Source organism: Trypanosoma cruzi, genomic scaffold (assembly GCF_000209065.1).
Source record: "Trypanosoma cruzi strain CL Brener 1047053517103 genomic scaffold, whole genome shotgun sequence".
In the NCBI taxonomy this organism is placed as follows: Eukaryota; Euglenozoa; class Kinetoplastea; order Trypanosomatida; family Trypanosomatidae; genus Trypanosoma; species Trypanosoma cruzi.
The window spans coordinates 1793-11043 of NW_001849153.1; the positions used below are offsets into that span (position 1 = coordinate 1793).

Consider the following 9251-nt stretch of genomic DNA (forward strand, 5'->3'; position numbering starts at 1 on the left):
AGTTTTGCTTTGGCGCGTGCTGTGGCATTATTCTCATGTGACGCTGACGAACGTCTTTCTGTACAGCCGCCCACTGAACTCCACTGCGATGCGTGCACTAAGGACAGAGACCCCGTTCCGACGAGGGAAGCGGCTCCGACACCACCCGAGAAGATTCGAGTAGTTGACAGCGTCAGAGAGCACATTGCTGGGGATATTACAGAAGAGAAATCAATGAGCACCACGCCCCTGGACACGAATTCCCATTAAAAAAAGTCACCTCGCAGTGTGTGGAGCGGTGTGAGTCCCGACGACCGCCTCGCCTCTCTCAACGACGCGAAATTGACACTGCGTGATTTAAGCGGTAACAACACCGTGCGTGTGTGCGTGTCGTGTGTGTTGCTGCTTCTACTGGGACTGTATTTGGGTGATGGCAGTCTTCTGAGCCACGGAGTGTGGATCTGCGACTCCTCACGGAGAATACATGCCGCATTGCCCGTCCTTTTTTATACCACCGTTTTAATTCTATTTTACTGCTCGTTTAGTTCTTCAATGTCTTTACTTTTCAGTGTTCTTTTTAATGTAGTTCAGCCGGAGTAATAACTAGTTTTGTTTTTGCTTTACGTGGTGTTTGGCAGCTGCGCACCGTCATGAGCGACGTGTTTCCCTCTCTTGTTTGCTTTCTTGTCGCCCACACGCGGTGCCGGCCCTTCGGCTGCGCGTTCCACGGACTGCACGAAACACGAATTGGAAGAACAGGCCGATTGCTGCATGAAATGTGAGGGATGTTTTGTGGGCTGGTGGGACAGTGGAATTTCTTTTTTTTAATTTAGTTTTTCTCTTCCTTCCTGGTGCGGGCGATATGTATAAACACAAACACACGGTCGTTTTGTTGTGCTGATCGGCACATGAAATAAAAGTCTTGCCGAACCGATCTTCACCACATTTTTTTAAATTTTTGTCAACTCCTCCTGGACTTTTACCCTTTTTTTTTCTTTGGTAATTCACTGCGGCGTGCTTTTGTTGTGCCGTGTCCGCTGTCACCTTGTGTTACTGTGTCTCTTTTGTTGTCCCTCTGCTGGCTGTGCTTTTGACACGCCCTTATTTCATATTCTTCTTTTCCGCTAGAGGCACTGATGGTCCGCGGCGACGATTGTTTGTGCTCCCCTTTGCGATGGCAGGAGGGTGGCTGGGCGCCAGCCTGCTGAGTGAACTCGAAGGGAGCGGATGGTGTGCGCGGCGCCTCATTTGTGGGTGTGGGACGCCAACCCGCCGGGGAAGGGAGAAGTGAAGGACTGCGGTATGCACTTGGATGTGCCCCGTCCCTCTCGTTGAGGCCGTGTTTGTGCTGTCCGCATGGCTCTATCCTGCGGTGCGACGTCGATGGCACGGCTATTGCATGTGTCCTTGTGCATGTGCTGTGCGGCGGGCTTCTCTTCGCCATGGCACCGCCCTTGTGTGCGGGAGAGTTGAGTGAGTGAGGGTGGCCGTTATTTCCGCACATTGTGTTCTTTCACAAAAGTGGCACCTCTCGGCCGCCACTCGCAGTTCCCATGCCGTGGATTGAGAGGATGTGAGGGTCTGCTTCAAGTACAAGGAGGACAACGAGATGCAGTGCATGACGGCCAACCTGATCCGTGTGTGGTTGCGGCGCAGCGGGAGCGCATGACGGACTGCCTGTGCTGGGAGGGGCGCGTGTTGGATTGAGCGTGGCGTGCCTGTGAGGGACTGAGGAGAGAGGGAATAACAGTAATGGTGACTGTGGGAGTGTGAGGAACGGTGCACGGGCGAGGAGCGCCCCTCTTCTTTTTTTTTTGATTGTTGTTGAACCGCGCCCACCCAAATGTTGTGGTGGTGTGTGACTCTCATTGCTGGATGGGACGGTGCGTGGTTGCGTGACTTGTCTCTCCTTTTGCTCTGCGTTGACGGGGAGTTAGTTTGTGCTGAAGGCTGCACGCAAGTGACAGGAGTGATGGCGATGATGATGACTGGCCGTGTGCTGCTGGTGTGTGCCCTCTGCGTGCTGTGATGCGGTGCCGGCGGTGTTTATGCGAGGGACGTTGACACCAATGCACTGGGTGGCTGCATGGCGTCGGGAGTGTTGGGTGAGAATGGATCCCACATGCCTGACGGATGTAATAAAACTGCGATTACGGTGCCTTTGCGGTCAGTACTGCCCATTACTGCCGTCGAAGCCTCGGATGAAACAGATAATACTGTTGTAATACAGAACAATTTGCATTTAAGGGATAATTTCGAGTCTGGTGCTTCTGGTGGTGGAAGCGGTGGTGGAGGCGGTTCTGCTGCTGGTCCAGGGGCTTCTGTTGGTGCAGGAGTTTCTGGAGAAGGAGATTCTGGTGGTGGAGCCGGTGGTGGTGGTGGAGATTCTACTGGCGGTCATGACACCGGTGGCGTTTCTTCTGGTTCATCTGTTCCCGCTCATCCTCCTTCTCCTGGTCCTTCTGCCGCTTCTGGTGCTCCTGCTGCTCCTGGTGGTGATTCTTCAGCTGGCAGCAGTGATGGTAAAGCGGGGTTTCCAGGCAGTCATCTAACTAACACAACGGGAGAATCTCCAACAGGAGATCAGACGTCTGCTGCAGCAGCGGCTAACGACTCCTCGCCACCCGAAGGATCGGCAGGAACGACATCCAGCACTGAACACACACGACAAGAAAAAGAAGAAGAAGATCATGAAAAGCAGCAGCAAAGTGATGAAGCACAAGTCCAACAACATCAACGGCATGAACACCCCGCGGAAAATGGCGAAGAATCCGCGAAGGATAAAAACGCCATTCGTACAAATGCCACCGCAAATACAGGCGACAGTGACAGCAGCACCGCGGTTCCCCACGCCACCCCCCCTCTTTTGCTTCTTCTTCTTGTTCTTGTTGCGGCTGCTGCTGCGGTGGTGGCCGCGTGAGAGTGAGGGAGAGAGAGCCGTGCACCGCCCGCACTCACACTCGTCTTTCACTCACTCTCTGTGTGTGTGTCCCCTTGCATGGACTCTCGCCCTCACCTCATCCCACGAGGCACACACATAATGTGCCCATTGTATATATGCATGCACACCCATGCAGGCCCGTTGGTGCTCTCTTTTGCACGACACGCACCGCTGCCGTCCTGCCTGGCTGCATGGGCGGAGCACCGTAACTGTTTTTGTTTTGTTTCCATTGCATTGAGTGGGCGACCTCTCTCTCTCTCTCTCCCTGTTGGGCTTTACGGGAGCAATGAGAGTGTGTGCGCTGGTCGTCCCACACTTTTTCTTTCTTGTTTTTGTTTTTTTCATTGTTTTAAGTGTGGTTATGTGCGCCCACAACCCTTTTTTCAGTTATTGGCTTGCTTTGACTGCGGACGCTTAAAATTTCTCTTTTTTGTATTCTTATATTTTTCCTCTCTTGTTGAGAGAGTGTCAGCCTCTTGGTTCTTTGTGACGCCACCAAGTTCTTTCTTCAACTACGCCATGAGTCCGTTGATCTTATTCACCCGCGTCTTTTGGCGCTGCTGGTGCTATTGTTGATGTCTGCGATGTGATTTGCTAGCGGATGCTTTGCTGCTACCCTGACGTGTCCTTGGTTCCTTGACTATTTGTTGCGTACGGACGGCGCGTGGGTGTCTCTGGTGATAGTGAGGCACGTGCGTCCCAAAGCGTCGGATGCGTCGCAGGTGCACAGCGCCGTTTGGAATATCCGGTGGGTGTCTGTCCCCGTGAAGGCGTCCACAACGGCCCCGGATGACAGCAGGAGGCACTGCGGCGTCAATTGGTGTTGCACAGCGACTTTATTTGACGATGCCTTTGATTTGCGTCTCTTGGGGCTTTGGTGGGAGAATGCGGGATGCTGAGGGCATTAGGATCGAATTCATTTGAGTGGCTGCGTTCCATTGACTTGCGGCCAGTCGTGGCACTCTTTTGGGGTTTGGCGACTCGTCTCTTTTGTTTACTTCCCACCGCAGCACGTGGATAACACTGATCCGAATAACACTTGTCTGACTGCGTGTGAGCTGCTGCCGTGCGTGGTGCGTGGAATATTTGATTGTGTGGGGAGGTGCATGGAGTGACGAATACTTCTGTTTGGCGTGTCGCGGTGTGTCGGAATGGTGTTCGGATGACATGTGAGGGGTGTTGTTTGTGATTTGTGTGTCTTCTCTGGTGGGGCCGACATGTGTGCGGGGATTGTGGCATTGCTGGCTGGCAGCTCCACGTCACTTTTCGGCATTCCTGGATGTGCTGAGGAATGACGGCTGGCGACCAGCGTGTTGGTGCTGCTGGTGGGAATAAATGCATTTGGAATTGGTCACTTTCTCTTTTCTGTTCTGGAGCCGATGAACTGGCACGAGGGCACCGGCTGCAGGCTGCCTGCCAGCACGTGTGAGCAGCGGGTCCATGCACACACCGACGCTCATCGCAAGAGCTTGTGCGATCACAGTGGCCTTTTGTGGCGTGCTTTTATGGGCGTCAGTCCACCGGAGAATGTGTGAAGCAAACGGCTGACTGCACACGAGGAAAATAAGTGCGTGCACTGTGCCGTGTTTCAGCGTCGATGGCAGGGCGGCAGGAAGTCCGTGCTGGCAATCGAGATCTTTGCGTCGCGAGGGATGTCAGTGTTGATTTTGTGTCGTCGAGGGTGAAGTGATTTTGCTGCTGCCCGTGTGTGTGGCCACTCCGGCAGAGGGCGGACACAACAGGGAGGGATGCAGGCGCTGCGTGTGTGTGTGTGCAGGTGCCACGCAACAACGTCACAACAAACATGCTGCGACTCGGTGACCCTCACATCGTTGTGGTCCTCACGAGCAGCCGAGGCACGGCCCACATCGATGCACTTAGTGGACGGAGTGAGGCATCTTTTGAGGCGCTGCAGGGAACAGGATGTGTTGACGCAGCCACGACGTGCATGGAGTGTCACGATGGCACAGTCAGCTGTGGCTGGTGGAATGTTTACTTCTCGGAGGCAACAGAGAGAGAGAGAGGGAGAGATCTGCTCCTGCTGCTGGCGTCGTTGCTGCCTCTTGTGGCCTCCCATGCCGATTATTGTCTGTCCGCTGATCATAGGTGGTGTGCCTCCACTAGTGACGTCGTCTGCAGGCATTTCACAGCACCAGTGAAACACACATCACGTCGCATGCTTTGGCTGTGGATATGGTGTCGTGAGTGCAGCCGGCATTATTTTACCCGACTCCTTTTCACTGCTTTGCGACAAGTAGATGCGTCCCCGCTCGAGTCATTCACTGCAGCCCCGTGTGTTGTACTGCCAGCACAAGACTCTCTTGTTGTGTGTCGCCTGGCTGACAGTCAAACACCACTGCGTTGGGACATGCAAGGATGTGGACTGCCGCTCACGGTGTTGGGCACCGCTGTTTGGATGCGGCGGCCACACGAGCGGATGTATTGTGGCACAATCAAATGCGTGAAGTACGCTGAATCACAGCGGCTGCAATAATATCAACGGTGTGGCACCACGGAGTATGTGAAAGAGGGTGATGCATGATGAATCACAGTGGGCGGCATTCGAGGGAAGTGCACCGCGACGGAGCGTCACCCCGCCCTCAGCCTGCAGGGGAATGTGCACCCAGAAGAATATATGGACGTGATAACACCAAACACACATGCCCTTCCATGCAGCAATAAATAAGAGCGAAGGTGCGTCCTGGTGTGTGGGAGTCCACTCACATATTTTCATTCCCACCGCAGTAAACGGTGAGGAATCAGGTGTCACAGCGACGGAAGGGAAAACAAACGTCTATTGCAACAATTTGACGGCGAAAAGCAGGAAGAACACAAACCGAATTGTTGGCTGCACTTCCCGTGGAACAACAATCCACGTGGTGTGCGGGGATCTACTCTTTTATTGTTACTTTGCTTTTGTGTTGCTGTGTGCGCTGCACCTCCTCTTGTGTGTGTGCGTACCCTCCGTGAGGGGTGCCGACACGACGGACCGCACTCGCCGTATGTACATGCGGTGGAGCCTTGTGTGCCGCTCCTGTTTGCTTCTCCCTCCTCCATCTGTGTGTTGGTGTTGCGGCAGGGCTGTGTGTGTGTGTGTGTGTGTGTGTGTGTGCGTGGTGTGCGGCGTACGGTGCATGCCTGGCTGCTGCCCTCTCCTCATGTGGTGTGCCCTCTGTGTGTGTCTGCTGCACCTCTCGTCTCCCCTGTTGCTCTCCATGTCCCTCACTGTGCAGATCAGCTCCACACCACTGAACGACCACACTCACGATTATGACGTGCCGTCTGCTGTGCGCCCTGTTGGTGCTTGCCCTGTGCTGCTGCCCGTCCGTGTGCGGGACTGTTGATGGTGAGGATACTGGAGTCCGTGATCCAATCTCTACTCCGCCAAAGCATGTGGATCAGCATGGTGAGCCACAGGAATCAATTACGGTGGATGGTGTGTTGCAGGCAGGAAGTCGGAGAAACAGTGAGGATGGGTCAAGAAATAACAAATCCACCCCGCCAAAGGAAGAAAAGAAGTCTGTTAAGGTACTGACACCAAATACGGAAGCTAGTGTGGCGGGGCAAGCAGGTTCGGTGGACATTAACGGACACGTTGCAAAAGAAAATGTCGATCCTTTGCAGGGATCAGATACGGTTAATGCGGGACAGGATGTAAAAAGAGCCGATACGGAAATAAAAACAAATACGACGACAAACACAACCAGGACAAACGCACCAACTACAAGTACGACTACAACAATCACCGCGCCAGAGGCACCAAGTAATACGGCCATGAATACAGAGGCGCCAACTACGACGACGACTACCACAACAACAACCACAGAGGCACCAATCATTACATCTACGGAAGCACCAACTACGACGACCACCCGAGGGCCGTCACATCTTCGCGAAATTGACGGCAGCCTCAGCAGCTCTGCGTGGGTGTGTGCCCCGCTGCTGCTCGCCGTATCCGCGCTGGCGTACACCAATCTCAGCTGAAGATGTGTATGCGGGCTGTGCGTGCCAGCACTCAACCGCGGAGATTTGTGCGCGTGTGTCTACTGTGGTCCGATGTATAAAGTAAGAGCAATTATGATGATTGTGTTTTTGCTTCCTTTGCTTCCACTGTCCTGCTGTGTGCTCCGCGTTGCTTCCCACATCCGCCGCGTTGAACGCATCCCAAACATACGCATACGCACGACACGCACACAACTGTTTGCGTGAACACACTGTTGAGGATAGAGGCGTGTGCGCTGGAGCCATACTGTGCAGCTCTTTTGTGTGTTTTTTTACTGTTTTACTTTATTGCTGCCTGTTTACTTTTGTTTTTTCCTTGGTTTCTGTGTTCTTCTTTACTTGCAGCGCATTGTGTTTTTTTTCACTTTCATTGGTTCTATATTTCTCATGAAATGCGTGCTGCTGCTGCTGGTGTTTGCTACTGTGCCGTGTCTCTCCTTTTACTTTCACTCTGCGTTGACGGGGAGTTAGTTTGTGCTGAAGGCTACACGCAAGTGACAGGAGTGATGGCGATGATGATGACTGGTCGTGTGCTGCTGGTGTGTGCCCTCTGCGTGCTGTGGTGCGGTGCCGGCGGTGTTTATGCGAGGGACGTTGACACGAACGCACTGGGTGGCTGCATGGGGTCGGGAGTGTTGGGTGAGAATGGATCCCACATGCCTGACGGATGTAATAAAACTGCGATTACGGTGCCTTTGCGGTCAGTATTGCCCATTACTGCCGTCGAAGCTTCGGATGGAAAAGGTGCTTCTCCTTCTGGTTCTGGCGCTGCCGGGGCTTCTGGTGCCTCTCCTGGTGCTTCTGTTGCTGGTGGTACAGGTGGTGGAGGCGATTCTGGTGGTGCTGGAGGCGGTTCTACTGGAGGTCATGCCACCGGCAGCGTTCCTTCTGGTTCTTCTGCTCCTCCTGCTGCTCCCGCTCCTCCTGCTCCTGCTGGTGGAGGCGGTGGCATTTCTTCTGGTTCATCTGCTGCTGCTTCTCCTCCTTCTCCTCCTGGTCCTTCTGCCGCTTCTGGTCCTCCCGCTCCTCCTGCCGGTTCTGCTCCTGCTGCTGCTCCTGCTGTTGATTCTTCAGCTGGCAGCAGCGGTGGTGAAGCGGGGTCCTCAGGCAGTCATCCAACTAACACAACAGGGGACTCTTCAACAGGAGATCAGACGTCTGCTGCTGCAGCGGCTAACGACTCCTCGCCAGCCGAAGGACGGGCAGGAACGACATCCAGCACTGAACACACACGACAAGAAGAAGAAGAAGAAGAAGAAGAGGGAGAGGAAGAAGATCATGAAAAGCAGCAGCAAAGTGATGAAGCACAAGTCCAACAACATCAACAGCATGAACACCCCGCGGAAAATGGCAAAGAATCCGCGAAAGGTAAAAACGCCATTCGTACAAATGCCACCGCAAATACAGGCGACAGTGACGGCAGCACCGCGGTCTCCCACGCCACCTCCCCTCTTTTGCCTCTTCTTCTTGTTGTTGTGTGTGCGGCTGCTGCTGCGGTGGTGGCCGCGTGAGAGTGAGGGAGAGAGATCCGTGCACCGCCCGCACACACACTCGTCTTTCACCCACTCTCTGTGTGTGTGTCCCCTTGCATGGACTCTCGCCCTCACCTCACCCCACGAAGCACACACATAATGTGCCCATTGTATATATGCATGCACACCCATGCAGGCCCGTTGGTGCTCTCTTTTGCACCGCACGCACCGCTGCCGTCCTGCCTGGCTGCATGGGCGGAGCACCGTAACTGTTTTTGTTTTTGTTTCCATTGCATTGAGTGGGCGACCTCTCTCTCTCTCTCTCCCTGTGTGTGTGTTTTGCTTTACGGGAGCAATGAGAGTGTGTGCGCTGGTCGTCCCACGCTTCGGCTTTTTCTTTTTTGTTTTTTTCATTATTTTACTTGTGTTGTGGTTGAGAGCACCCATTCCACTGGCTGCGTGTGTGTGGGACGATATGAGTAATTTGCGTGTGTGCTATCCGCTTCTTTCTACCGTTGCTTTCTTTGGAGTTTCTTGTGCCGCACAGCTGCTCTGCAAGTATAGGCGCTGACAAACACTCAGATACACACAGACAAGCCAAGTTGCACACGCTGTGGAGCGGTGTGTACGCTGAAAACGCACGCACGCACGCTGCGGATGGTGATGGAGGGCACCATGGAGCCCGGTGTTTTGGTGCTTGTAGCTGTCTTTGGCAACGCTCATATCCGCCGTCTGGGAATGACCGGCGTGGTCGTGGGTAGTTTTATGGAGCAACGGCGAACATGGTGACTTCCACGCAGTGGGTTCACAGTAACTCCTTCGTCAGTGGCATTGCGGGAAGGAACCGTCATGATAAT

The 9251-nt window shown here is 53.9% G+C and overlaps 2 protein-coding genes and 1 pseudogene across 2 annotated transcripts, besides 13 other annotated features; all 3 read left to right on the forward strand.

Annotated features, from left to right (window-relative positions):
* Nucleotides 1–5469: a sequence feature (areas not merged during assembly with more than two copies in the genome that could not be assigned to a particular haplotype).
* On the forward strand, nt 1952–2899 carry Tc00.1047053511373.10 (annotated as a pseudogene).
* Nucleotides 2242–2393: a microsatellite.
* Nucleotides 5470–6258: a sequence feature (haploid, Esmeraldo-like haplotype).
* Nucleotides 6003–6041: a microsatellite.
* Nucleotides 6191–6904, forward strand: Tc00.1047053511373.20 (mucin TcMUCII, putative; the record flags this gene model as incomplete). Its single annotated transcript, XM_800793.1, has 1 exon — nt 6191–6904. The coding sequence occupies one exon, from the start codon at nt 6191–6193 to the stop codon at nt 6902–6904; it is 714 nt and encodes a 237-aa protein (XP_805886.1).
* Nucleotides 6259–6595: a sequence feature (areas merged during assembly that could not be assigned to a particular haplotype. This can correspond to areas where the two haplotypes were merged or to regions with more than two copies in the genome that were merged during assembly.).
* Nucleotides 6596–7371: a sequence feature (heterozygous, Esmeraldo-like haplotype).
* Nucleotides 7372–7496: a sequence feature (areas merged during assembly that could not be assigned to a particular haplotype. This can correspond to areas where the two haplotypes were merged or to regions with more than two copies in the genome that were merged during assembly.).
* On the forward strand, nt 7429–8433 carry Tc00.1047053511373.30 (mucin-associated surface protein (MASP), putative; the record flags this gene model as incomplete). Its single annotated transcript, XM_800794.1, has 1 exon — nt 7429–8433. The coding sequence occupies one exon, from the start codon at nt 7429–7431 to the stop codon at nt 8431–8433; it is 1005 nt and encodes a 334-aa protein (XP_805887.1).
* Nucleotides 7497–7652: a sequence feature (areas merged during assembly that could not be assigned to a particular haplotype. This can correspond to areas where the two haplotypes were merged or to regions with more than two copies in the genome that were merged during assembly.).
* Nucleotides 7653–7864: a sequence feature (heterozygous, non-Esmeraldo-like haplotype).
* Nucleotides 7679–7858: a microsatellite.
* Nucleotides 7865–9251: a sequence feature (areas merged during assembly that could not be assigned to a particular haplotype. This can correspond to areas where the two haplotypes were merged or to regions with more than two copies in the genome that were merged during assembly.).
* Nucleotides 7889–7987: a microsatellite.
* Nucleotides 8159–8198: a microsatellite.